Raw genomic sequence first — 26,896 nt, 5'->3', positions numbered from 1 at the left:
GCCGCCGTGCGGGCTCTTTACGTTAAGTGGTGGAAAAGCATTACAGCAATACCAGGCACTTTTGACACCCGACGGCTCCTGCGGTTCCAACTTTGTCGTCAAAGGCGGCGGCCGCCGGTGGTGTCGCGTGAGCGGGCGCAAGGCCCTGGGCCTCGGCAAAGGCGACTGGCTTGTCATAGACACGCCCGGAGGTGGTGCATTGGGAAAGACCTGTTACACCACGGTCCGGGGACTTGAAGGGGGCACAGGAAGCGGCCAGGAAGGCGGCGGCGGTAGAGCGCAGGTTCGTGAGCCAGTACCAACTTACACAAGAGGCCAGGAACTAGGCTATGAACAAGTTGGTTGGAACATGAGTGAGTATGCATGAGTTGCGCTTCGACTAGAAAAGAACAGACCATTGCGCGAAAGAGCATTGATCAATACACCTGGGAATAAGGGAGGGCGTTCCTGGCTGAAAGATTATCAGCATGCAGCGACCAATGAGTCGAGTTGCTGGTGGTTGCCTAACATACTGCGTACGTTGCGCAAGCGTAAGGGGTGGTATGGGTGCACTATAAGGGCCACTCAGCCGAACCCCCAATTGCGTATAAGTTAGTATATTCATGTTAGAGAAGTTTGGCATAATCACCCCAGCATAATCTGGCGATAGCATACACGCGTGCCCAGTTGATGACCAGCTCCGAGACCGGTTGCTTAATCAGCACTGCCTTTATCAGCGGCGGCCAAGCTCAGGCCGCTCAGTTGTGGCTCAGTTGCAATGTGGGTATAGCTTAGGTGGTACCCAGGCGTGTGGGCGAGCAAGTCATTTGGTACGACTGAGATTAGCTTGCGATTTGAATGGAAGCTTCTCCGCACCCTCACCAGGCCAAGTGGGTTGGCGCTCGGCTCCGGGGCTGGGCTTTGTGTGGGACAGCTGTGAAGCACGCCTTCGAACCCCTGGCTTATCGCTAGTCAAGGACGGACCTTCCGTCGGAAGCACCAGAAAACGAGCCGATGACCAGCTGGCATGGCCAAGGTGTCGCTGCGGAAGCCCGTTCATCGCCGCAAGGTAGTGCTTAGTCATTAACGCCCATATTCAGAACAATCTCATCACTGTCACGGTCCAGTTCAGGGCAGTGACGCAGTTCTGCGGCCTCCCTGCCGGTCCGTGTGAGTTTCCTTGTCAGCAACCTCGAATATGACATTGTCCCAGCACCACTCGGCCGCATTGGCCTATGGCGGCGAGCCACTCCTGGCCCTTCCCACTGGCACGATACTGACCCTCGCGACGAGCTATATCCCGCTTCTGGTGGCCTTCACGCATGAAGATAAAGCCGCCAAGGGTCTGCGCAAGGGGCGGACCGCAGACGAACAGACCGACCCGGTATATTTCTCTGCCCTCGAGGCGGTGCGGGATAATCGAGCGTTGTTGCTCACTGGTGACCCGGGTAGCGGGAAGACGACATTTGCCAAGCATCTTTGCGTTTGTGCAGCCAAGGGCAGGGATGTGGAAGCAGGGCTAGAGACTCCTTTCAGGGGAAAGGTGTGCAGGAACGAGCAGAGCCTCATGTTAGAGGAAGAGTGGAAGGAACTTGATTCGGCCAAGGTAGTGGGATGCTATTTCGACTTATCAGAGCTTCCCGAGCAAGTGAGCTCGCAGGCTCTCATGACCACCACGATATCTCACCTGCTCCGAGAGGCGCAAGAGAGGGATAAAGATATAGTGGTTATCCTCGACAACGCTGAGGAACTGGCTCGAGATGACCCCCAGATATTCGAAGAGTTGATGGCCAGATTCGAGCAACATGCGCAGAAGGCGAGACTTCTCCTTCTCGGCAACACAGAGGCATGCGAGTCCTGGAGACTGCCTTCAACTGTTACGCGATTGAGCTTGCTTCCACTTCTTGCATCTCAGCGTCGTCACCCGGTATCTCAATTTCTGGATAGTACACCATCCGCAGCTCATTGCGGTGATGTGGCGACAGGCACTGCGGCTGCGAATGCAGCACTGTTCGCGCTTGCACTTCAGAGTCGCCATGCGGGCCAGACTGCTGAAGACATTGTCGACGCTTGGCTTGCCGCCAATATTACTTCCGAAAAGGACCTTGCGACTGTTGAGCAATCAGCCCTCGACCAGAGCCTGGCTAGCCAAAGTCCCACAGGGATGCGTCACACACTGCCAGAGTCACCGTTTGCGTCGGCGAACCCAGCATTCGCTTCCGATGCAGTCCAAAGCATCATAGCTGGACAAGCTGCGTTCCGCCTGCCGGTCACTGAGATTGTCCAGCTGTATCACAAAGCGCCGACCAGAACACCAGCAGTCATCGCCAGCACACTAGCCCGACTTGGTTCCTCTCCTCGTAGCCGAGATCTGGTGGAAGCATTCCTCAACGACTCAGGTCCACATGCTCAACGTGGCGCGCTCCTGGTCGCCGAGCACGTCGACGAAGGCGACAAGACCATGGCCGAAAAACTCGCGAGCCACATGCTCAGCATTATCGAGGAAGGCCATTTGCCGATTAGTGAGCGCGTCCGGGCAGGTCGTGTTATATCAAGGCTTGGCGACTCGCGGGACCTTCAGGCCTTGGCAGTTGTCCCGGCCGGCGAGTTTTCGTTTGGCTCGACGACACACGACAATTCATTGCCCGTCTCTGAGATTTGGTTGCCTGGATTCCAGATCGGGCGGTTCCCAGTGGTGAACAGGGACTACCTGAGCTTCGTGGAGGAGACGGGTCGTGTTTGGCATAGCCCGGATCGTGCTGATCCTGAACGGCGGAATGTTCCTGCTACAGATCTCACGTGGCACGATGCCCGGGCGTACTGCACCTGGCTGACTCTGCGATGGCGGGAAGAGAGCAAGATTGGCTCCTACGAAGAAGTGCGGCTACCTGCTGAGCCTGAGTGGGAGCGAGCGGCGAGGGGTGATCAGAAGGCACAATCAACCACCGACGACGCTGTCGAGCAGGAGTCATATGTCTACCCCTGGGGCACAGACTGGGACGCCGATGCATCGAACAACGACGAGACCGGCCTCAACAGCATATGCTGCGTCGGGCTCTTCCCGCGAGGCAGGTCGCCATATGGAGGCTACGACATGACGGGCCAGGCTTGGGAGTGGTGTACGACGCTTTGGGGTACGGACATGGCCACGCCGCATTTCAAGTATCCTTATACGCTAGAGGACGGACGCGAGGATCTAACAGCCCCTGACTCAATTCGCCGAGTCTTGAGGGGAGGTTGCTTCTCGAGCGGAAGAGCCAAGGCGACATGCACTTACAGAGGTAGCCTGGAACCATCAGGGTCCTGGAGAGGAAATGGGTTTCGCATTGTAGTCGCTCCAGTAAAGACCTAGCGGCAACTAGGGACGATGCAATTGATGCGTGTCGATTGATCCAATGTACTCGACGCAGTGGCCTTATGATTACGTGGTGCTCTGTCAAAAGCCTGCCTCATAAGACAATTCAAGCATCCATGAGATCAGCTAGAATGGCCTGGGGCTAAAGACGGCACTTGATCCATTACGGCGGAGCACAGGGTGTTGTCGGAATTGATCCCACGGTTCCACCATTAGGCTGGACTACGCCTTATCACGCCATGCTGTTAGCACACCGAAATCGGGCTGCCACCCTGTTCGATCGGGGGCCCCGGCGGAAGTCGTCCCGACACTCTCCACCCACCGGCTGCAGGTGGATTCATACGCCATCCGCGAGCATTCCGAGGCTATCATTTCCAGGGCTTTTGATGATCTTTCGTCCTTTGGCAATTTACACGTCTTGCCTTTCTTTGCGACCACACAGCCAGTCATCAATTCCATAGTCTCCATCAACACAGGCCCTCACAAAAATGCCCATTGTTGCTGATTTCCAGCTCCCCGCGTCGGCACAGGACCTGCCCGTCCCCAGCGACGGCAGCGCGCCATTCTACGTAACCATCATCTCCTCGACGCCGCCAGAGACAGGCGAGTCGTGGTGTCCCGACGTCCGGCGCGCGCTGCCGCTTCTCGATAAGACCTTTTCCCCCGAAGACGCGCCCCGGATGGGATACGTGCCTGTTGACAGACCACTGTAAGTCCCTGCATTGCCCCATGTTTCCCGAGGATTTGATGACCAGGACTCTGTGCTGATTTCAATTGGCGGGACATTAGGTGGAAGGAACCAGGCAATGTCTACCGCACAAAATGGGACCTGCATTTCGTGCCGACAGTGGTCCGCTACGAGCGTGTGGATGGAGTCGTGAAGGAGACGGGCCGGGTCGTGGAGGGTGAGGTCATTGTTGATGGCAAACTGGAGGCATTGCTTCTTCAATGAAAAAAACACTAGCAGGGAAACCCTGGACGAGCAGACCGCGCGCCAAAAGTTCCCGATCTTGCGTCGACAGAGACATTCTACAAATGCGACGGTAGGCCTTCGGGCTCACGAGTAGGGCCAATCTTGCTTGTTGTCATTAGTGCCAAAGTGCACATAGAGAGTCATCCTGGAACGCGCAGTGCTCATAGTCTGCAAGATGACGATGACCCGCGGTTATGTCAATAGTGGACGCTTCGCAATCACACGGATGGCACGAGATGATTTCCTGTCCCAGTTAGGTAGAAGAGCCCCTATGGGTCGGCCAACGCGCATGCAAAGAGGCTGAGCAGAAAGTGATGAATCGAGCTCCAAATTCCAGCATAACACTTGCCGCATTGGGACACCACGATGTTGTTGTAAGCACGGTTCTCAAGCCCCCACACGTAATAAAGCTTGGCCATAGGACAAGCTTTTAGGCTGCACTATCTCGGGCAACATTGCCAGGAGAGAATTCGTGCGAATGGACGGCGATCATCCCGTTCATGCGCAAAGCATGGGCTTAGCAGCGTAACTACTGCCGAAAATGCACTGCGCAATTGTCTGGTTGCGCGCACATCCCGGCTCATGGAAGTTATTGGTGCCTAGTACTGGTCCAGCCACTGAACTTGTATACATGCGAAGATGCCAATCAACCTTGCGACGCTCATTGAACAACCCCTATCCATCTCCGGGCGCAGTCTATTGTTGTTGCCTGATCGGCAAGCTTGTATTTCCACCCTTCAAGGACCTTGTTGATGCATCCCAGACTCCTATATAAGCCGAAGCAAGTGCCAACATATCCAAACTACTACAACCCAGACTCCCACGTCGAACATCATCGTACCGCGAGAGCAGCAGTCGCACCACAGTAACCGAAGGCCAGAGCAACAATCCGACCTCTGAACGGATTGCACTCGCGAATCATCAAGATGTGGTCACTCATGAATATCTTGGCCGTGGCGACCGCGCTAACGGCCAGTACTGTACGTCCAACGGTGTCACTCATCTTGCCTATCTTGATCAAGCAAAGCTGCATGTTTTCTCTCCTGCCTTTCCTCACTCTAACGGAACATACGCTGCAACTGTCCAGGTCGCGCAATCCAACAATTCCGACGTCGACAGCAGCAGCATCATCTACCAGCTTAGCACCGACAGCGAGTTCGCATTTCTGCTAGAAGAGTACTTGGCACTCGCGAGCGGTGGAGGATCGGCGACTGGCGAAGGTTAGTCTTTGTCGGTGTGACTTTCTTGCTGTAATTATGAAGCAGCCAATGGTTAACAGGTAGCCATGACCATACAGTCCTCCGTGCCGCAAGCCAGATCGTTTCAGGTGACTACGAAAGCTGGTACTCCGAGTTCAAGTTCCTCGGCGACGCAATGCACGAGAAGGCGACGGCCACCAACGCGACACGCTTCCCCGTGTCGGCCCGGGACAATTACTTCCGCGCTGCCAGCTACTACCGGGCGGCCGACTTCTTCCTGCACCAGAACCAGAGTGACCCCCGGATCTACTCACTCTGGGACATAGCGACCGCCGACTTTGACACTGCGACCAGCCTGCTTGATGTGCCGCCCATCATCTTGAACATATCCGGACCAGGTTTTACCATCCCCGCCTATTACTTCTCTGCTAGCCCCAAACACAAACCAGGCTGCACACCTGAGAAGCGTCCCACCGTCATCGTGGGTTCAGGCTACGACGGCTCTCAGCAAGCCCTTTACCACTCCCTTGGCCGTGCCATGCTTGAGCGCGGGTACAACTACATCAGCTACGAAGGCCCAGGACAGCCGAGCCCGCGCCGGTACCAGAATCTCGGCTTCATCCCCAACTGGTGGGACGTAGTCACGCCCGTCGTCGAATACCTGCACACGCTCGGCGACGTCGACACCACGCGCATCGCGCTGATCGGGGAGAGCTTTGGCGGCACGCTCGCCCCGCGCGCCGCCTCCGTCGAGCACCGGCTCTCCGCGGTCGTCGCGATCGACGGCATCACGAGCATGCAGACTACACTGCTGGAACAGTTTCCGGCGCAGCTGACCGCGTTATACAACAGCGGGAAGCCGGCCGTGTTTGACGAGGTGATGCTCGGCCTCATGCGCAACACGAGTGTGCCGACGAATCTGCGCTGGGTCATTGCGCAGGGCATGTGGTCGTTCAACACCGAGAGCCCGTATACCTGGCTGCAGAAACTGGGCGAGATCACGTCGGAGAAGGATACCCTCGAGAAGATCACTTGCCCCGTGCTGGTGTTTGGTGCGGAGCACGATATCCTGCCGGTCCAGCAGAGCAGGGACATGGCTGCTGCGCTCGGGGACTTGGCGACGTATTACCTCTTCAAGGCTGATGTTGGTGCTGGCGAGCACTGTCAGCTTGGCGCAGAGGCACAGCTGGCACAGGTGACCTTCGACTGGTTGGCGGATGTCTGGGGGCTGTAGGGATGTTGAAGTGGTGCGGTGCGTTCAGTTGAGGCAGACCAGCATGACGAGGCTAGCGCGCCTTTGCTGCGATGGTTTCATGCCTAACGCCTATGGAAACCATCGCCATGGCATCGAAGACTGTTAGTTTTCACGCACACTTTATTCACTTTGCTTCTGCCAGTGTCATATGGAAGAGAAAATGTCGCGCAGCTACATTCACGCAGTTTCACAAAAAGTGTCAACGAGAAATCAATCTTAAAGCTTTCAATCGATCAAGATTGCAGGACATCTGCTTGCTTAGAAAGAGAGGACTTTCTGGGGTCTTCAGCTCGTGCATAAAAGAAAGGACGAAACCCCGGTCTTAGTCCAACCTTCTGCTAATGCTGACAGTCCAGCCCAAGTCCACACTACAGGTTGATGCGAGAAAGTGCTGTCCACGCCGCTAATTCGTTGGTGTCTGCCGCCATTTTAACCCGCTTCGATAGAGTACTGTTGACCAAAAGTGATCACAAGGAAGCCTGAACCAGACGATAATTGCACTTGTTTGTGGCTATGGCCAATCCGAGCATCTGAAGGGTGCAATCGCTGACAACCGCATATGATGCCGCCTCTCATCGCAGCTCTTTTGAGTTATTTTCGAATAGAATTATCTCCTATCGCTTTGGAGATTCACTCCTCGGGCTTGACCGAGGCGTATGTTATGACGTATGCGGGTGCGGCATCGATTCGCGGTTGATTCCGTTTCGAGAGTCCGACTTATAGCAATGGGCTTAGCACAGTTGCGCGACCATAACTAGCGATTTGTTCATTCTGGCCAGCGGTTTCAAGTCTTGATGGGATGAATGTAGGTTCCGCACCGGCCTATGGCTGAAGATACGACTCGGAGAGCCGCACAACGTTCGTCACGAATTTGCGGAGGCTGACGCAATCTTTCGGGAGTGGCAAGCTCTTAGGAATGATAAATCGCAGCATGGTTCAAGTTCTCAGTGGGTGACGGAAAGTGCCGGACAATGAAAAACGAACGAGGTGCGGAGTTCGAAGTTCAACAAATGCTCGAGTCGAAAAGGATCAAAGCCTGTTCAATTCAGTGCGGAAGCGAGAGTACTCTGATAGTCAAACCTAGGTCAGCAGCGCAGTACGGTAAGGATTGGAGCTCGGCATTATCCCAAATTGTGAATTATGGAGACCAAACAACCAGCCAGTCACTCAGATATGTGCAACAAAACCCCTGTAGTATGCAGATGATCACGAGATAGAGACAGGGTTGGGTAGGACACTACACCAAGATTCTGGTCTCCAAGCCGCGCCACCTCGTATATGGGGTCCTTCGAATCCTCACAGAGCAGTGCAGTGAAGCTGACACCTCAATAGTCTCAGGGAGGCGGAGGAGGCTGGCCAAGGGATGTAACACGCGGCGGCATATGAATCACAAGTTGCCTTGGCGGTCGCCCACCTGTCCCTGGCAACATCTGGTACAGTTACAGTTTATTGCCTGATTTCCGTACAAGAACTTTGTTTGACTAAATTCGACGGGTTACTGGGCGATCCACGGCCGCTGGAAAAGTGGTCTAACTTGCTCCAGATCCTTTGCCATTCCTGAAAAGGACGTATCAATAAGCGGCAGTTTGAGACGTTCGCTTGTCAGGTGTGGTCTCCTGTGTTCACTCCATTCAGGCCATGTTTTTGAGGTACTGGCTACCCGCCCCTTCCAGGCCAATGAATGTCAGTATCAAAGTAAGTTTCTGCATAGATCTCGACCCTGTTTCCGACTTGGGCGCTTTTATCTCGCATCTCCAACTGGTTGATGCAGACCGCATCAATGCAATCACCGTAGCGTTGGATGATAGCGTGCTTGCTGGAACGCATAGTGGAATTTCTATCGCACAAAGAAACTGCCATCCATCGAGGTGAATCCCGCGCTGCGGCTGCTCCGTCCTCCCCTCCCCCGCTTCGCATGATGCCATGCAGTGCTCGTTTGGGTCCATCTGCAGCGCGATCCTTGCAGTCGGTGCAGTCGGTGCTTGTTGTACAATGAGCTGTTTTACAACGGAATCATATACAGTTACGTATGGCATATGAAACAAGATTGCGTGGAGCATTATAGAATGAGAAACGTTCATTCATCAATTGACCGTGGGTTTGGCCTGCACGTACAGCCAATATGCAGGCAGCCTACGTCCATTGCATGACTGATGCCTGCCATCGACCAACATTGGCTGTTTATGGCCCATGCATATCAGGCGCCATAACCCGCCTGATAAGGATCAGGCTCTGCCACAGGAAACCACGTCTTTCGGATGACCAAGCGCTCAATGAACGCTCTTGTTGAGTCCGCTTGATGATTTGCAAATGCAGCGAAGGCGTATTGTGTCAACCAGAACGCTTATGCCAACAAAGATTGTCAGATTCATCTTTGGGAGTACGCTAGACTCACGATCTTCATTCAGACTGTTCATACGTGCTGAGTTGCTGGTCCGAAGTGGGACATACTCTCATTGCTGACCACGTGCCTGATCACCTGCCGATAAGTCTTAAATTGCTGAAGAACCAGACCTCTGCTAGCCTCGGTTGGTGCTGGCCCTCAAGTTGAGCGGTGTCAAAGGCCGGTCAACCCAGGCCCGTTCCTCGGGGGTCCCCGCCACGGCCAACACATGCAGGTCAGCTGCGCCACCATTGCATAGCCTGCTGCTGGAGGACCAGGATTGTCACCATGCTTTTCGATGCGGGGGACTTCCAATCTCCAACATCAGCATTGCTGCACAGACACAGCTGCAACTGTGAGCACTAGCAATGGAAGGCCTCGGGGTGGCCGCCAGCGTCATCGCAGTCGTCGACCTATCCGCCAAAGTCGCAACGATATGTTTGCAGTACTCCAAAGAAGTCCTTAGCGCCCGAGCAGACATTCAGCGCTTCCAATCGCAGGTCAAGCACCTCGGCGTGGCTCTGCAAGCTACGCAGCACCTTGTCGGCCAAGATGCGGCAGCGCGCTCGCTGTCAACGTCCCGGGAGCTTCTGAAGCCCTTGCACAATTGCATCGCGGAGCTTCAGGGGCTCGAGAAGAGGCTCGACCCGAAGCAATCAGGGCGATCGGCGATGCGCCGCTTCGGTCTTCGCGCATTGAAGTGGCCTTTCAGCAGCAAGGAGGTCGACCAGCTGCTTGCTAGTCTGGAGCGGCACGAGAAGACGATCCTGCTCGCATTGCAGGCTGACCAGACGTACGCGAACTTCTCCTGATCTCAGATTTATGAAGCTGATTGGGGACCAGGGTGATGCTTATCAATATCCAAGAGGGCGTGAAGCAGCTTGGACTGGAGAAGGACGGCCCTGACTCTACCGCCCACAAAGCGCATTTCATGGTCCCATTTCCTCCAGACCCAGACTTTGTCCGTCGACCCGATATTGAAGACTGGATGCGAGATCAATATGACCAGGAAGGACGCCAACGCATGGCACTTGTCGGCATGGGCGGCTTTGGGTAGGTCGACCTGGTCAGGACTTTGTGGCATTAGAAATTAACAAAGAGATGAACAGCAAATCCCAGCTTGCCATCCACTTTACGCATAGACTCCACGCGGAAGATCCTGCCACCAGCATTTTCTGGATCCACGGTGTTAGCAAGGCTTCTTTCGAGAAGTCATATCGCGCTCTCGCCGACGTGCTAGACCTCCCTCGCCGCTACGAACCTCAGGTCGATGTCCTTGCGCTCGTTCGGGATTGGCTGCAACGAGAGGACGTCAATAGATGGCTTATGATCCTCGATAACGCTGACGACATGGATGTGTTCTTCCCCAAGGGCGTGGCAGACGGTCATGACGACTCTATGGATGCACCGCTGGCCTCATTCTTGCCCAAGTCGACCCGGGGCAAGATAATAGTTACTTCGCGCAGCATGGATGCTGCTGAGAGGCTGGCTGGGAGTACCCGAGTGATTCATCTGATTAACGTCATGTCCGAAGAGCAGGCTCACGAAGTCTTGGTCCGCCGCCTTCAGGAGACGCCAGGAGACGCTGCCGCCATTGGTCTCGTTCAGGCGCTTGGCTGCATCCCACTTGCAATCAACCAGGCAGCAGCCTACATCAACCGACGCAGCCCGCGACTCACAGTAGAATCGTACCTAGACGAATTCCAGCGGACCGAGAAGCGGAAGGACAGTCTTCTCCGCAGCGACAAGGGTGACCTAGGCCGAAACGATGGAGTGTCAAATTCAGTCGTGGTGACGTGGCAGGTCACTTTTGAGCAAATCAGGCGTAGCCACCCGCAGGCTGCGAACCTGCTGTCGCTAATGAGTCGTTTCCAAGCTCAGGGCATTCCCGAACTCATGCTAAGAGGCTACAGCACAGACGTTGTCCCAGAGGACGGGAAGGACGGAATCGAGAGGCCTGACACAGCGCGACATGGTGACAAAACCACTGCCGAATTCAGGTCTAGTGGCGAAGAGAGTGCGAGTGACAGCGAAAGTGAGGGTGAGAAAGAAAGCGCCAAGAGGCGGTTTGAGGACGACATTGAAGTGCTTCGAGGATACTGCCTCGTCACGTCTTCAGGAACAACCCAATGGGACATGCATCCACTGGTCCAGTTCTGCACTAGGTCATGGATAATAGAGAACGGCGTTGAAAACCGTTGGGACGAGCTTTTCCTGTCGCTAGCAGCTCATCATTTCCCTGAGCCAAACGTCAGGTCTCAGAGGCTTCTCACACACATCGAATCCTTTCTCCTACGAAAGCGCCCTGCCAAGTGGAAACCTTGTCAAAACTTGGCCAAGTTAAGCACCAATATGGCTCGCTACAAGCAGTATACTGGCCATTGGTCAGCGGCAGAGACGCTGGCAAGTCAGGCGGTCAAGACTTGGACTACGGCACTGGGCCCTGAGCACCCGCGCACAGTCGAGAGCAGGTCTATCCTGCTGTCGACGTTGTTCACGCAGGATAAGTGGGAAGAAGCTCAAGCACTCGTCGAGGAGCTACTTGCTTCCCAAACGGCGCGACTCGGAGCAGAGCACGAATCCACTGTGGCATCTATGGCAGAACTGGGCATTATATACAGCCGTCTTGGTCGTTACGATGATGCTGAGCAGCTCAATCTGACCGCCGTGGAAGTGAGTACTGTGAAGCTAGGTCCTGACCACTCCGTGACGCTGTCACATAAACTCGATTTGGCACATACGTTTACGCTGCGAGGTTATTATGACCTGGCAGAAATAATGGAAAAAGAGGTGCTACAGAGTCGTCGGAGAACATTAGGGCCTGAACATCCGGATACCATGTCCAGCATGTCGAACTTGGCAGTCACTTATCTATATCAAAGTCGCTGGGCGGAGGCAGCAGAACTTGCGAAGGAGGCCGTGAAACAGAAGAAAGCTGAGCTGGGTCCCGAACATCCTAAGACTGTCTATCTCATGGAAGTTCTGAATCGGGCGTTGATGGGGCTTGGTCGTCGCCAGGAAGCGATCAAAGTCTTTGAGGACATTGTCGAGCAGAAAAAGGCTAGGCTCGGCGATTACCACCCCGAGGCACTGTCTAGCATATTCCACTTGGCCGGGCTCTACCGCCAGGCAAAACGAGACGAAGAAGCCCTTGCCCTGATACGAGCGTGTGGCCTGCTTGATCGGCAGACTAGCGGGGGTTCGGATCCGGACACGAAAAGGTTGAATGAGCTGCAGGACCAGTGGCAGAAGGGATTCGCTGGGGTATTGTAACTAGGCTAGGGTTAGGGCTAATCTCAAGTCTTGACTTGTTTCTTGTATCTCATAGTAAAGGTAGATTACAATTAGAATGAATATCTCAAAGATTAACGCGCTTTGTAGTGGCTGCTTACTACAAGACTTGGGACTATCGCTCCAAGTGCGACTGGAAGGCACCCAGCGACCTGCCGCTTCAAGAACTCGCGTACCTTGAGTATGCTTTCGCCTTTATCGAGCTTGAAACCTTCATGCTAACAACTAGGATAGCGAGATATCTGAAGACCTGTGGTAACTAGAGGTTAATGCGAAGCGATATAATAGTAATCTGAAGATCTATGTCGCGATTCGGGGGTGGACGTTGTATAATGGCACGGTTACCTAGTTCTTCTCGGCGAAACTGCTCGATCTTAGGCAAGCCACGAGAAGTTTACCGGCGATTTGCAGGGCGGAATGTAGTCAGTTACGCAGTTCTGTGATTATCGTTTCATCTCATTCAAGTGCTTCATCAATTACCGCCTCCCTAATGTTAGACTCATTCTCAATAACAATGAGTCAGTCTAATGCGAAGTCGTGCAGGGTTCCAATACGCCCCAAAGTTTCAAATCGACCTGCTTGGAGTCCGCTGTTTTACATTGTTTGAAAAAAAAGTATGGCGTGGAAAAAGCTTGGGATGCAATGGTACATACTAGCTCACTAGTTGTAACAGCCTGACCTATAATAGCCCCATTTTTCTTTTTTCTTTTGTTCGAGGTGGATCAAGCTCCGAATGCATATCATCGTTGATTAGTGTCAGATACGTTATGTTGTGGCTCTATGAGGAAATTTGGTGAAGGAAGTGGTGATCTCTGCATAATCAGGAGGGCAATCCGATTCATGAAGACTATCATCCACTTGCGAGAAAATCTTTTGCGCGTTTGCAACTGGTACGTTTGCGAAACGCAAAGATGACAGGTGCTTGTTAGGTCAGACACGTTAATAATAGTTTGCTGCTTGATGTGCTCACGATATCACAAATCAATGTTGAAGACGTCCGTTGGCCTATAGTACAAGGATACGTCTACCAAGCTACGATTTCATCATATCGTGCAAAGAATAAAGGCTAGCAATCATATTCTAGAGCCCAGCCTTGCGACTGCCATGGCATGGTATGGGAATCGAGAGCGTGGGTTATGGATCACGTTGGCAAAAAGGTTCAAGAATGCAGCCGCTGTCTATCCAGCAGGTTTTTGTCAGTAGAATCACATGGAGGACATGTGAAGAAAACAGAAGTACCGTCCGTGCAGGTTGATGTATCAAGGTGGCGGGGCAACAGCTCAGACAAAAAAAAAAGTTGGCAAGACAGGGGTCCGCCAAATCAGGGTCCGACCATGACATCATTCTCACGCGACTCCAGGTTTTTGCGTGCATGAACATTTTCGCCTTGGCCTGGCTGGGTCAATTGGCTTGTGAAAGGACAGATAGGGCATTAGAGCCGTGCATGATTTACGGTGGCAGCGATGATACCAAAACATTCGCTCTGCTCGGCTTCCACAAGGCCCGTCTTACGGCCCGTGTCCTTCCTTGGTGGCACGGGAACAAAGATCTGGTGTGACACACCAGCCCACACAACCCAACGCTAGCTTTGTGGCTAGTGTCTCGATCTCGCCCTGACGATCTGATGTTCAACCCTCCTCCAGCAGCGCACGGTCGAGTCCCAGCGGCCCGCCCATCAGGGGGTAACACGAAATGAACTAAATGAGGTACCACACCACACACCATTCTGACCATGTTCTGGATCATGCAAGGTACACGAGTTTACGAGCTGTGGTGCCACCCCATTCCTCACATAACAATCGCCATGCGATCTCCAGTGCAGTACAGTGATCTGACAAACAAACAATGCGTTCATTTTCGCTCATTAATTGCTCTCCAGAGTTGTCCGTCCCTAAACATAGAGGGAGCGGCAACGGAAAGATGTCTAAGTGCTATATATATATATACATGTTGCCAGTACGGCTAAATCCGTATTGGCAAAGTGCAGAGCGCGCGCGCGCGCGTGCGCGGGAGTTTTGGAGAAAAGTGAGAAATCTAGAGCGCAAACCATGTGTCGTCATTCCACCCGAGGTATCTGAATCCTTTGCCCTCCCTTTCTTCTTCTCCCGCGCAAAAACAAAAAACCAATATGTGTCCTGCAAAATCATAACATCGTGGTCGTCAAGGTCGTGGTGTGTCATATCGTGTCGTTTCGTGTTTGAATGGACAAGGGAGATTCGTGACTTTTCTTTTTTTTGGTTGTTTACTTTGCCGCCCTTCACTTGAGTCGTGGTGTCGCGGATGACGACATTCCGTGTTTAAAAGGGCGGCGGCTGATTTGATTTGCGTCGGCATTGTGCTGTGGTTCAATGCAGCATGCTGGCTCATTTCTTGGCCTTGCACTTGAATGTCTCGCCGACAGGGTCGCCGTAGAGGTCTTCGTCAGTGAAGTAGTCCTGGCCGTAGGGGACATTGACGCATTTGCCGCCTCCAGTGGGGCCGACGTGAGGGCAGTGGTGCTGCAGATTGCGCGGACAAGTCAGCAAATAACGTCGTGTAACAGGGATTGCATAATGTCCCAGTGGGCAAGCAAGAAGACTCACATCAGGCCGCACACCCGTGAGAAAGATGTGGATGCTGCGGCAGACCACGTTGTCGCCCCAGGCCTCGTCGTAGGTGCCGTAGGGCCTCTTGGACAGCGTGGCGACGCACTCGTCAAACGAGGCCCACTGCTGGTTGACGCCCGTGCAGCGCTCCTGGGTCGTCGCGCAGAGCTGCTGGATGCTGCCGCCCTGGACCTGCGGGTTCGACAGCGCCAGGCCGGTAGTGGCCTGCACCCAGCTGTTCAGGTTGGGGATGAAGGCGTCGTACTTCTCCACGGCCCCGTTCTGGTCAAACTTCCAGAACGCAATCTAGAATGACAGGGGCGAAATGATGTCAGTCAACGGCTGGGCAACAAGAAACAAATTTCCCTTCTTTTTTCTCATCGCAATTGGCAGGGTCCATGTTGTCTGTCGCCTGGCGGTTGCTGCTTGAGCCCCTAGAGGATAAGATAGCGAGATATAAGGGCCTAAACTCACCTGCTTCAGGGGTGCGACGGGGGTGCCGTGGTTCGGCTGGCCGGGGTTGTACACGCTGCAGTACAGGTACACCACAGAGCTGGCGACGTCTGCGCAACCCGAGGAAAACTCCGTGATCTGGTAGCTCGTGATGGCGACATTCGATGTCGCAGGCCCTGGAATCGGCGCGAGCGCAAAGAAGTATTCAATCGAGTCCTGGAAGCCTTCGAACTTGCCCACGGGGTCGATGCGGCCTGTCACGTTGGCGTTGAAGAGCCCCTTCGGCACGCCTGGTCCGCCAGTCGAGATGACGGGAAGCATGTTGGGGTACACTGTCAGGTTGTAGATCTTGGATATCGTGTTCAGGTTGCGCTGTTCGTAGCACGGCCGGGCTGGTCTGGCACTCGCGGTGGAGGCGAGGCACGCGAGCAGCGTGCTGGCGAGGGTGGAAAACCTCATTGTGGTTATGTGAATGAGCTGTCTGGGTCTGAAGGAGCTGGCGATGTGCTAGATTCTTCAATTGCAACAAGACCGGATTCGTATCGTTTCGTATGTCGTAAGCAGTCGTGAGGTTGGTAGTACAAGGCTTCAAGGCTGGAACAGTGCGGTGCAGGAATGATGCGAAGGACTAGAGACGAGATTGAGAAGGGTCGTCCCGAATAAAAGCACGGCTGACTTTTGGTAGACAAAGGAATCGCTCGCTGAAACGACGAAGCAAAGCGCAAATTAGATGACGACGGCGTTGCTGTGCACCTGGCGAGCGGGCCGCGACAGGTTGGGGGAGCGACGGGTCCTCGACGTCAACGGACAAGGAGTGAGGCCTCGGGATGGTCCAGGCGCAGTCGCTGGCGAGATTAATGCGAAAAGACGGAACACTAACCCGGAGACCAAAGGATAACGGAAGTATTAAGCAAGGCACATGCAATGACGAATGTGCAGATACAGGTACGGTCCTCGTCTTGCGGACCTGTTGTGGTTAGATTCTTGGAGGTGCAACACCAGACTGTCGAAGCAGAAGGGGGAGAAAAGAATTCGAGACCGGAGCAGCACGCCGGAAGCCATGGCCTTCTTGAGACCCAGGCAGGTCCCTGCCTGCAGCAAGACCGGCGAGGAGATGCCTAAGCTGTGGCTTGACGGTACCGAGAGCCCGGCATCGTGGCCGACCAACGTGGCAGCAGGGTCCGGACTGTCGTGTTCTGGCGTCGGGCCAGCGTCGTTGTCGTCACGCCTCCACTGGCAGCAGCATCATCGACCGGCGGCCCTCGGCCCAGGTGGACTGACGTGTCGGCCCCGTATTCGGCCGCCAGCCAGGACCCCTGGCATTGTTCTTTTGTGCAGCAATGTGCAGCGCACCCCGCATGCCCTGCGCGTCTGGTTCAGGTGAGAGAGACACCAGAAATGCAGAATGCTGGCTGCGGCCAAGGGCTTGAACCGGTTGTGCGCTGGCTAGCGTGCAGGGCGTGCGTGGTCTTGTGCATGGTGTTTCTGGTCTCGTCCCTGTTGTTCTCGACTTTTTCCGTGGGTTTTGCTGGGTCGCCTACCCGGATTGGGCACCTGTTGCGGCTGACCCTAGTCGGCGGCGGCGTCATCGAGCCCAGACCGTCGGGCCATGCTGAAACCGAGAGCAGCGGTCAAGCATAAGCAAGCAGGTCAAAGCCGTGGAGAGGTTGGGAACCGCATGCCTGAGCCGAGTCAAAACTTCGTCATGGACCGGCTTCTGTTCGCATAGTGGCAGAGCACGAGCCGTCAGAGGGTCAGAGGGGCGATTGCGCTGTTGAACGCAGCATGGCTTGAGCGGTGCTGTGCCACAGAAAACCTTGAATAGTGCAACCGCAGAGGGAGCTGAGAATCAATGAGGCGGACCGATCAAGCGGGAAAGAGTGGCTCAGCGTAAATTACGCTGAGCCACAACCATCAATCAGCCTAATGTTCCAAAGCTGATGGTGACCTGACACGGAGAATCAGCAAAAGCGTAGACACATACGTCATCGGAGGGGAGGTGCGGCCTTACCTCTCTCGCTGGGTACCACGGCTCAGTGCAACCACTGCTGAGAGGGCGGCGAGTAGAGGGCCGACGCTAACCAAGGCTCAGCCCGGGGGCTAGAGCGCCTTTCCGCGTGGGGTCGAGCTTCTCCCTTTCCCCTGACATTAAGGGACGGTTTCTGGGTCTTTGGCTGTCGCTCTGGAACAGAGGCCTCGTAAACGTCGACTCACCAGCTATGCTATGAGGTGCTTATATTGAGACAGATGTGCTGGCAGGAGGTAAAGATGACCCTCGGCTGGCTGGTAGAGTGGCCGCGACGGCCCAACCTTCTCGTGGTGGTTGCGTGTGACCTGGCACTGTCGACAGGCGAGCAGGGCGCATCTGTGCTGCTCATGACGAAGCAACGCAGGAAACAGGTATTGCGATGCAATGTCAAGCCCGAGCACGTGTGTTGGTAGAAGGTTCCTGGTGTGAAAACCGCGCGAGTCTCGAGGGTGGGATTGAGCAAAGACTTGGTTGGGCATCGTGGACTCTTTGAACAAATCTCGAGGCTCTCTCTGTCTCTACTTGGGGGGGAACATGCACGTCGACAACAATGCACTGGCCAGTGCTCCTGCATGCTTGCTTGCCTGCCCGCACACTCGCCCTTGAATAATTGGCTTCCCAAACTTCTGACACTATTGCCTCCTAGTTTTAACAGATTTTAATGCTGCCCAGTGCTTGTCAATCACTTGCCTCCATCCACACACCACAATTGACTTAAGCCTTATCTGTGAAGATTCAACCGTCCCGCTCCCGCCGCTAGACATTAGCATGCCTCGCTCCCGAACAACGCGCACCCCATCCGCACTCCGCGATCTAGATTTCATCCCCTGAAATCATTCAGCGGCCACTTATTTGAGCATCAAGCACATTCACTGGTTGAGAAATCACACAACGAAAGAGGGAGCCCAGAATGCATTCTCATAGGCTCGGACAGGAACGACGGTGATCTCGGGGCACATTGCCACGCTAGGGCCTGATTCGCACCGCCCCTCGAGCTGATCGACAGAGCCGAGAGCGCGCTTCTGCATTCTCACTGGCTGGCATGGGTAGGCCAGCCCCTGTACGACCAAGCCAGACTGGAATGGTCCGGACCCCACGACAGGGTTCCGCCATCCGCAAGACCACTCGGATGGCCCTGAGCTCGTGTCCGCACACATCTAGATCCCATTCCGCCAGGCACCTTCATCGCCTGCCAGCCTATGGTGACTACCCGTTGCCGCCAGAGGGTGGCAGCTGAGACGTTCGCGGGGCCTGGAGCCGTCCGATTCGCTGCCGCATCCCGGTGTGTTCCCAAATGCAATATCAGTCGCCCTCTCTGGGATGCACAGCATCCATCAGCCACTCAGTCTCTTCCATTCTGCGTAGTTGGCCCCAGTCTCGTCACATTCGACCTCTCACAATGTGCTCGTGGAGACTATCCAAAGCATCTGCATGTAAGTCATAGTAGCAGCCATGCGAATGGCACGGTCGACTGTCCAATAAGATCGGTCGTCATCGTTCCTGCATCCAAATTTGCCGCCGGCGTCGCACGACTCTCGACACGGCTTGCTTGTTCTGGCCTGAGGCTCTCCCTTGTTTTCCCATCTAGCACGTCTCTCGTCAAAGTATATTCTCCCAGTCTGCCCGGGCACGGATCAACGCGGCGCGGGCCTTGTCTCTTTTCTTTTATCCCCCTTCTTTCAACCGTCCTGTCTCAAGTCTCTCTTGGCGCCCGCTGCCCACGCAACCCCGCGTGGCCTGTCCACGGATGTCATAACACGATCCAGCTTCATCACGGACGTATACCTTCTTCTTGGTTTTCACGGAGAGGACAAGACTATACTCCTGAGCGTCCAAGATGGCGACAGACCCAACCAAGCTCGACAACGTGGGCACGCTGCGCCACACGGTGCTGCTGGCCATCATATGGAGCTGCTTTGGCGGCGCCCTGCTCATCGGGACGGGTCGGACTGCCGTGCGTCTCAAGATTGTCAAGCGGCCGTCCGCCGAGGACTACTGGATCCTGTTTGCCCTCGCGGCCCTGCTGAGCTTGTGCGTCCTTGAGACTATCCAGCTGCCCAGCTTATACTATATGACCGCCGTTGTTGAGGGCACCCTCCTCCCCTCGCTCGACCTCATCGGCCACACGGAGACTTATCTGCGCTACCAGTTCCCCATCACCGTGCTGTACTGGACGGTGCTGTGGTCCATCAAGGCCGGCTTCCTGGCGCTATACTTCAAGCTGTTCAAGGAGCTGCCCATTTACCGCCGGGTGTGGTATGGACTCGCGTTCTTCACTCTGCTTGCGTACGCGGCGTGCTGGGCGTCTCTTGCCGTCTCGTGCGGCACGCTGAGCAACTTCTTCAAGTTCAACCAGTGCGGGTCGGAGCAGCAGATCTGGATGTCCAACTTCAATGTGTATCTGAGCACGTCGGTTGACGTATTCACCGACTTGTGCAGTGAGTCTTTACTCTACTCATTGGCCAAGGGGCAATGGAGGACAACGTCGCGTACTAACATGCTTTCTCTGCCCGAATAGTCATGGCCATGCCCCTCCGCCTCATCTACAACGTCAGGGTCTCCACCGGCCAGAAAATTGGCCTCATTGCTGTCTTCGGCCTCGGCTTCGTCATGATTGCGTTCTCCATCATCCGCGCCAACCAGATCCTCGTGCCAAAGATGTTTGTCAACCTGTCCATGCTCATGCTATGGTCCACCTTGGCAGCGACAATCTGTGAGTTCACAAATCCAATCCCCTCTCGTCATCCTCTTCGTCAAGATCATAACGCTCCCCACGACCGCAAGGCATCCCACTGATTTTTGCCATTTTCGTCGCCTCCACAGCCGTCATAGTAGGCAGTCTCCCCGCATTCAAGGTCTTCATCGCCAACCGGACCGCGACCCGCCGCGCGCGCGGCACCAACGGCTCGTCGAGCGCAAACAGCCGCCAGCTCCACCACGGGGGCAGCTTCGGCACGGGCGGCGTACGTGGCAGTGGCGGCGGCGCCTCGGCGAACTACATGCCCAGCGGCAAGGGCGTGCCCCTGGGGTCCATCTCCAGCTACAAGTCCGCGGCGGCGCGGTATGGGAAAGAGGGCGGACTCTCGACCGACGAGATCCTCAAGCCTACGAGCAGCGCGGGGGAGAGCCCGAGGCTTGGTACCGCTAGTGGGGGTGGCAATGGTGGTATCCATGGAGCAACCAGTGGTGGGTTCGAGGGTGTTGAGAGGAGTTACTCGATCACAGGAGGGTACCGCAATAACAACTACAACAACGGCTCGGCTGGAACCAGACCGCCGCCGCCGGCTTACGGAAGGGCGTTCTGAACCCTGGTGAGAGAGGTTTCTTTATGTTTCATGGTCCGGAGTTGGCGGCAGTTGTCGAGTTTTTAATTCTGAGGTCTGAGACTTCAAACGCGCGCGAGATCATGATGCTCGTAAAGTATATTACTGGATGCAGAACACAGAGCGGACACGGCAGCTCGTGTACACGATGGGGAAACACCTACATATCTGTCTACAAGATCTTTTGTCTCGCCGACACAGAGCATATACACTTCCATACCAATATTCAATAATTTCAAGTCTCGAATCAACTTCTCACCGTTGTCTGGCCTAGCTATCTGTCTCTGCTCAAACGCGCGCCTGCGTTTAGCATTGCTCAGCGCAAGAAATACCATTGCCCGCGGGCTTCTATCCGACACATGCCAAGCGAGAAACCACTCTGGCGCCGCACTCAATGCATGACGACAGGTTCAATCCACCCGTCCTCGTCAAACACCAACCGATCCACCGCCAACACGCGATGGTCTGCCACCGTGTCCCCCAAGATCCGGCGGTGATAAACGATGTAATACTCATCCTCGCCCTCCTTGATGATCGAGTGGTGGCCCGGCCCGTCCGCGACCGAGCTGTCGCCTTTGTCCAGGATCAGGCCGATCCGCACAAACGGTCCCAGCAGGCTCTCGGACCGCGCATACGCCACGCGGTAGTCGGGCGTACCGTACCCGCCCTCGGACCACATCAAGTAATACCACCCGCCCCGCTTGAGCATGTAGCTCCCCTCGCCGAACCCTTCATTGGGAGTGATGTCCCGCGGCTCGGTAGACCCGTCATCATCCCAGGGCGCGATGCTCGCCATGTCGTCCCCCAGGGGCACGATCCTGGTAAAGCTCCCGCCCCAGATCAGGTACCACTTTCCGTCGCCGGGGTCTCGGAAGGCCTGCTGGTCCATCGCGTTTGCGCCGCCGTAGCGCTTGCCGATCAGCGGCCTGTCGATGGCGTCGACAAACGGCCCCGCGGGGGAGTCAGACACGGCGACCCCGATCCCCGCCGTGTCCTCGTAGTCGATTGGGTCGTTGGCCGTGTAGTAGAACCAGAACTTGCCGTCGCGCTCGACCGTGCAGGGCGCCCAGAGCCACCTGTTCGCCCATGCCGAGCCGCCGCCGGCCACGGGATCAAACACGGCGGGGTGTTTGGTCCAGGGCCCTGCGAGGGAGGACGCGGAGAAGGCGTCAAAGGTTGTCTGGGAGTCAAACGCGATCGAGAGGGTCGCGTAGATGAAGTACGTCCCGTTGCTAGTCTTTATGGCGTCCGGGTCGGCGTACCAGCCTGGGTCGATCGGGTTGGGGCCTAGGTCCTCCTGTCTAGGGAAAGGGGCATGGGGTGCGTTGTGGGAGTTGGGCAATGAGAACGCACTGGCGGTCAGATCCAGGAAGAGGAGCAGGCTCGAAAGCCGGTGAAACATTGCCATCATGCCGACTCTGAAAGACTACCGGGATTCGAATGTGGTTGCTGTAGGAGAGGTAGGAAAGGAAGGCAAGCAGATCCATTTAGTCGGCACAAAATCACTCGTGGTGGGAGTCTTTATACATTGTCACACGGGGGCGGTTGTAAGACACGAAAATGGACCAGTTGATGCACTATGACAATGCTACAGACCAGTTGCGGTCCGAGTGAGTAAAGTCTGGCTCGAGACTCGTGGACACAGGCCTGCCAAGAACGCGCGGTGCATGGCGATCCAAAGCTGCCCGGGCGCAAAAGGCCAATGTCCAGGTCTGGCGAAAGGTCGTAGCAAGAGTACTATGTAATGTAACATTGCACACTTGTTGCACGCGTGACTTGGCAGAATGGGGTATTTTCGTGGGTCGATCCCCACGGGGTCACGCCAGCATGTGCGCAAGTAATGCGGGGAAGATGCTGCAGGTGATGATGATCATGATCATAGCAGCAGGTCAGCAGTCTACGCTCCTATTCGTCGAAGCCTCGAGGTCTTGTTCCAGTTGCTCGGCTCGTGCTGCTCTCTGTTCTTGAGAATTGAGCTGGCAGCAATCACCCTTCAAGTAGTAGAAGTCTCGGCACGCTATCCGGCTCTCCTTACTATGCTTTCGGGAACATCTTAGCCAGAGGACAGAAGACTGTACCGCCAGACTTCTCGTCCTGCTGGCCCATCAGGTTGTCCTGATAATCTGGTTGCAACTTGTTGATGATATGCATGACCTGAAGTGAGCACATTGATGAGTATGTAGCTCATTCACTTCAATGTCCCGAGTGCACAAATCGAGCAAGCGAAATTACACTCACCTTGCCGAGGGCAGAACGGTCCATGCCGCTCTTGTACATCTCATGCCCGAGCTGCACTGCCAGCGACGCGGCGATCGAGTTGCTCTCCGCGCCCGCGACCAGCAAGTCCATCAGCACACCCAGCTTTTGCTCCGAAGCCGGGTTTTGCGTTGCCGTGTAGTCCTCGAGGTACGCAAACGACGCCATGAACGCGCCAAAGGTGACAAACACGTTGGAGAAGTCGACAGTCGGGTCCCGCGACGTAGTCACGAGCAGGGAGAAGATCTGGTCTGCCGAGACGAGCATGCGCGCCGACGAGGCTGCGAGCTGGCCCTCCGCGACGGCAGGATCGCTGGTCCCGCTGGGAGAGGCGCCAGCGTCGCGGACACGGGCGGTCAGCTTGCGGTGGATGGCGATGACGCTCGTGTGCAGCTTCAGCACGATGGGCGCCGCGTCCGGCCTGCCGTCGAGACTTGACGGGTGCACCAGGCTGTCCGGCAAGGCCATGAACATGAGCGCCAGGCGGTTGTCGAGGTGCTGGTGCGTCCTCGAAAAGTCCTCGCTGGTCGGGGTGTCAAATTGGCCCTGGTGTGCATCGTCGCTCCGCTGGTCAGTAGAGTAGGTCTGCATCGTGTGATTCGCGCATTCGTGGTAGAGCAGCGAGCCGAGGATGCGACATGCGTATGTAGAGTACGGTGATGCGGGATTCTTCAACGCTCTGTTCAACGACACCGATGCCTCCTCGAAGCCGCCTATGAAGCTCTCGTCCGACGCAGGAAGAAGGGTGTAAATCTTTGCTTGTCATCAGTGACCTGCAAGTATCTCTTGTCATGGTTCACGGGACTAACCGTGTCTGGCCGGAGCATCGTCGGCCAATTCGTGGTGCTGCTCGTGTCAAGATCGGTGCAGAAGACGGACCACATGGTCCTCCGCCGCTCCTCCTGCTCTATCCAGTCCTTTGCCGGAGGCAGGACGGATTGGAGGCCGCTCGGACCTCCATCGATGCTGTCTAGGCCCAGCATCTGTGCTAAACGCACGCTCCTGCTGATGCTTGCCGGCGCCCGCGTGAACCATAGCTGCTTGGCTTCGAAGTGGCTGAGCAACACCCAGCACTGTGCGTGAGCGACTGTCACGCCCAGATAGCCGTCATCCTGCTCACATCGGTCCCTTAGCGCTCCAAAAGTCGATACGATCAGCCTCGTGACATCAAAATAGACCCACCGTCATATCATCGTAGTGCAGGTAGTTCTTTGCCCTTTGGTAGAACGGCAAGGCCAGGTGTTTGTGCTGCGGGGACACGGTAGCACCGAGGGCGAGAATGATATACTGCAGACACATGGGGGGCTGCAAGTGCGGCGGCTTGAGCAGAGAGGCGAAGTAACGGCCGGGATGCTGCATTGGCGCATTGGGATAGAGATGCAGGAAGTAGAGGTTCGTTCTGGCGTTTACGAGATCAGCGGATGTCCTTGTTCCAGTCCAGTGTCTTTCAGCCGGCTTACAGCTCGTCTACGATGTCTTGCGGCGGCTGCTGCTCGAAGCGGCCAGTGTATAGCAGCTCTGAGCTAGAGGATATGGGCGTTGGGTAGTCAGCACCGCCTGGGGCACTGTTGCCATTCTCATGTGAAGGGCTGGTCTCGTCATCCTTGAAACGGTGCTCGAGCTCGTCTACAAAGGGATCAGTACCACCCCATACGACTACCACTACACAGGATGCGCCATAAGCATCGGGGAGGGCTGATGCTCACGCAGGCGTGACTCGAGCTGCTTGAAACGGGGCCGCTTGATGGGCTCCTTGGGTTTCTGGCGGGACGTGGGGAATTGACACTCGGCGCCGGAAGCGAGGCATCTGCTACACGGCCAGACCCGGTTGCACTTGAGCTTCCGGGATCTGCACTGGTAACAGGACAGGAGCTTCTTCTCCTCGACCTCCGTGACCGTGGCGGCGCAGGCCGGGCTGGCCATGATGGCTGGGGGGTGGCTGCTCCACGCACCGCTGATCAGTTGGCCGGCTTGTCGACCAGGGTCGGGACTGGTGCACTTGAGCGAGTGTGTGCAGCGCGCGTAGTCAGGAACAATGCTGCATGCTGTGTTCGGTGATGGCGGTCTGTCTTTCTGGCCAGACTGGTGGTGAGATATATCTTGGCCGGAGTCATATCGCGTGTCCTCTGGCCGGGACAAGCACAACTCTGCTTACGAATTGGTGGTGAGGTGAGGGGTAGCTCCAGCACGTCGAGGGGAGCGAGAGTGGCTTACGTGCTCAGCCCTACCCCTGCCCGTCGTCCAGGAATGGCTTGATGGCACCATTCCGCAGGCACTCGTGCGTCCAAAGTGACAACAATACCCGTCGAGCCCTCGAGTTTCTCTGAGTAGAATATTTCCAGGGTACACGAGCAAGCACAGTGTATCTGCTGGTCTTCTCGAGGCTCATGAAAAGTCTGCAGAGGCCGTCATTCTGACCAGAACTCCATCCGCGACAATCTTGGCTCTGGTGCTGAAACATGGCAAATGAGCAAGTGCATGGTATTAGACTGGCTGTGACTTTGACCCATCAAAAGTATTCCTCGAATGTTCCTTGTTCAGCATGACGAATATCACAGCCGCCAAGGTTGGTTGCCCGCGGTGGGGATTGTCGGAGCACGGTCTGAAAGGAGCCCGGCTGCCTCCGTGGCAAGCCCAGCATTCCTCCTAACGAGTTTTCATCCGTGTGGCATGAATATAAGCTTTCGGGACAGGGGACCAAGCCAAGAGAACTTGACCACTGGACGCAACTCCGGCTCTTGACATGTTCGCAACGTCAGAACGCTCTTTTTCAGTCACTTTTCTCACCTTTGCCCCCTGCCGGCTCGGCACTAGGCGTGCCGCTGGCCCACCTAAACCCGCCCCCAAATCAGGAAACAAGTATGGGTCACGGAGGACTTTCTCCTAAATAGTGGACCCGAGAGTGCTCGCTGGATGGCACCGTCGACAATGATTCTCCCATAGTTGTGGACCAATGACGAAATGCGGACGGGTGTGATAGCAGCTTTGTGGATGATGACCAGATGGCTGATGCCTTTCCCGTCTCGGGAAGAAGGAATTGCCGTGACCGAATAAATACACGGGGTGGCACCTTTTGACGTTCTGTGATGGCTCCCGGCGAGTCCCTTCCTTGGCACACGGTCACTCCTGCTCGAGGTTCACGGGATTGACGATTTCGACAATACTTTCGCCAACTTTCTTCATCAAATGGTGTCTCCAGTGCGAAGCGTTCTCCAACGACTTCGACCACATCCCCAGCATGGCGCTGGCCCGCAGCTGCCCTTTTTCCGACAGGATGGCGACAAGGTGACAGACATGTGCCCCAGCACCAGCCCCGGTTCCGACAGCACAGCCGAGTCGAGCCACCATCCAGACCATGACCATGACCCAAGAGAAGGTCTAGATGTTACGCGTAAGGCGCTGGGGCTGGGAGCGGAGCCAGCTGTCCGCACGATGGCCTACGAGCACCTGAAATGGAACCGAATGCGGCTGATCCTGCGCGAGCCCATCCTCGAGTTCTGGGGCGTCTTCATCTTCGCGCTGTTTGGAGACTCTGTCATTGCACAATGGAAGCTCAGCAAGGGCGAGTATGGCAGCTGGGTGACGGTCTGCTTTGGGTGAGTCCTCTCTCTTCATCAAAACTATGACGCATACGCCGAGGAAAACTCACGTATGGCTGACCACATCACATGTTTGCTATTTTCAGTTGGGGCATAGGTCTCATGTTTGGCATCTACGTCGCCGGCGACTCTGGCGCATACCTCAACCCAGCCGTGACCCTGACCAATTGCATCTTCCGTGGGATCCCTCTGAAGCGATTCCCCATCTACACGGCC

General features: G+C 55.6%; 7 protein-coding genes across 7 annotated transcripts; 4 read left to right on the top strand and 3 right to left on the bottom strand.

The window, feature by feature from the left end:
- Positions 1-1,177: 1,177 nt before the first annotated feature.
- Positions 1,178-4,286, top strand: B0I36DRAFT_408793 (uncharacterized protein; the record flags this gene model as incomplete). The annotated part of the gene is made up of 3 exons (XM_046161882.1): positions 1,178-3,310; positions 3,811-4,043; positions 4,124-4,286. 3 exons carry the CDS (start codon positions 1,178-1,180, stop codon positions 4,284-4,286), a joined length of 2,529 nt encoding a protein of 842 aa, XP_046012323.1.
- Positions 4,287-5,233: 947 nt separating this feature from the next.
- Positions 5,234-6,740, top strand: B0I36DRAFT_348848 (Alpha/Beta hydrolase protein; the record flags this gene model as incomplete). The annotated part of the gene is made up of 3 exons (XM_046156731.1): positions 5,234-5,287; positions 5,395-5,527; positions 5,605-6,740. 3 exons carry the CDS (start codon positions 5,234-5,236, stop codon positions 6,738-6,740), a joined length of 1,323 nt encoding a protein of 440 aa, XP_046012322.1.
- A 2,772-nt stretch (positions 6,741-9,512) lies between these two features.
- On the top strand, positions 9,513-12,417 carry B0I36DRAFT_243842 (kinesin light chain 3; the record flags this gene model as incomplete). Its single annotated transcript, XM_046150012.1, has 3 exons — positions 9,513-9,937; positions 9,988-10,197; positions 10,254-12,417. The coding sequence occupies 3 exons, from the start codon at positions 9,513-9,515 to the stop codon at positions 12,415-12,417; spliced, it is 2,799 nt and encodes a 932-aa protein (XP_046012321.1).
- Positions 12,418-14,482: 2,065 nt separating this feature from the next.
- On the bottom strand, positions 14,483-16,223 carry B0I36DRAFT_112579 (uncharacterized protein). The gene is made up of 3 exons (XM_046147908.1): positions 15,495-16,223; positions 15,018-15,326; positions 14,483-14,933 (listed from the first exon to the last, which is right to left on the bottom strand). Exons 1-3 carry the CDS (start codon positions 15,930-15,932, stop codon positions 14,799-14,801), a joined length of 882 nt encoding a protein of 293 aa, XP_046012320.1. The 5' UTR covers positions 15,933-16,223; the 3' UTR covers positions 14,483-14,798.
- Positions 16,224-19,339: 3,116 nt separating this feature from the next.
- On the top strand, positions 19,340-20,807 carry B0I36DRAFT_242354 (uncharacterized protein; the record flags this gene model as incomplete). The annotated part of the gene is made up of 3 exons (XM_046149899.1): positions 19,340-19,940; positions 20,021-20,215; positions 20,326-20,807. 3 exons carry the CDS (start codon positions 19,340-19,342, stop codon positions 20,805-20,807), a joined length of 1,278 nt encoding a protein of 425 aa, XP_046012319.1.
- Positions 20,808-21,216: 409 nt separating this feature from the next.
- B0I36DRAFT_243459 (family 43 glycoside hydrolase) lies at positions 21,217-22,227 on the bottom strand (the record flags this gene model as incomplete). Its single annotated transcript, XM_046149986.1, has 1 exon — positions 21,217-22,227. The coding sequence occupies one exon, from the start codon at positions 22,225-22,227 to the stop codon at positions 21,217-21,219; it is 1,011 nt and encodes a 336-aa protein (XP_046012318.1).
- A 136-nt stretch (positions 22,228-22,363) lies between these two features.
- Positions 22,364-25,201, bottom strand: B0I36DRAFT_322160 (uncharacterized protein). Its single transcript, XM_046153812.1, has 6 exons — positions 24,788-25,201; positions 24,542-24,707; positions 24,264-24,480; positions 23,891-24,193; positions 23,064-23,834; positions 22,364-22,979 (listed from the first exon to the last, which is right to left on the bottom strand). The coding sequence occupies exons 1-6, from the start codon at positions 25,002-25,004 to the stop codon at positions 22,860-22,862; spliced, it is 1,794 nt and encodes a 597-aa protein (XP_046012317.1). The 5' UTR covers positions 25,005-25,201; the 3' UTR covers positions 22,364-22,859.
- Between the last annotated feature and the right edge of the window lie 1,695 nt (positions 25,202-26,896).

This window comes from Microdochium trichocladiopsis (genome assembly GCF_020744255.1).
Source record: "Microdochium trichocladiopsis strain MPI-CAGE-CH-0230 chromosome Unknown B0I36scaffold_5, whole genome shotgun sequence".
NCBI classification, from domain to species: Eukaryota; Fungi; Ascomycota; class Sordariomycetes; order Xylariales; family Microdochiaceae; genus Microdochium; species Microdochium trichocladiopsis.
Note: the sequence above shows the minus strand (reverse complement) of the source record. Positions and strands in the feature narration are given on the sequence as shown.

Coding starts and splice junctions, on each gene's coding strand:
- B0I36DRAFT_112579 (XM_046147908.1), bottom strand. CDS start 15,932: ATGAGGTTTTCCACCCTCGCCAGCACGCTGCTCGCGTGCCTCGCCTCC. Junction 15,327..15,494: donor CCGTCGCACCCCTGAAGCAG/GTGAGTTTAGGC, acceptor CTGTCATTCTAG/ATTGCGTTCTGGAAGTTTGA. Junction 14,934..15,017: donor TCACGGGTGTGCGGCCTGAT/GTGAGTCTTCTT, acceptor CGCAATCTGCAG/CACCACTGCCCTCACGTCGG.
- B0I36DRAFT_322160 (XM_046153812.1), bottom strand. CDS start 25,004: ATGGCCAGCCCGGCCTGCGCCGCCACGGTCACGGAGGTCGAGGAGAAG. Junction 24,708..24,787: donor GCAGCTCGAGTCACGCCTGC/GTGAGCATCAGC, acceptor ATCCCTTTGTAG/ACGAGCTCGAGCACCGTTTC. Junction 24,194..24,263: donor TGCACTACGATGATATGACG/GTGGGTCTATTT, acceptor CGATGTGAGCAG/GATGACGGCTATCTGGGCGT.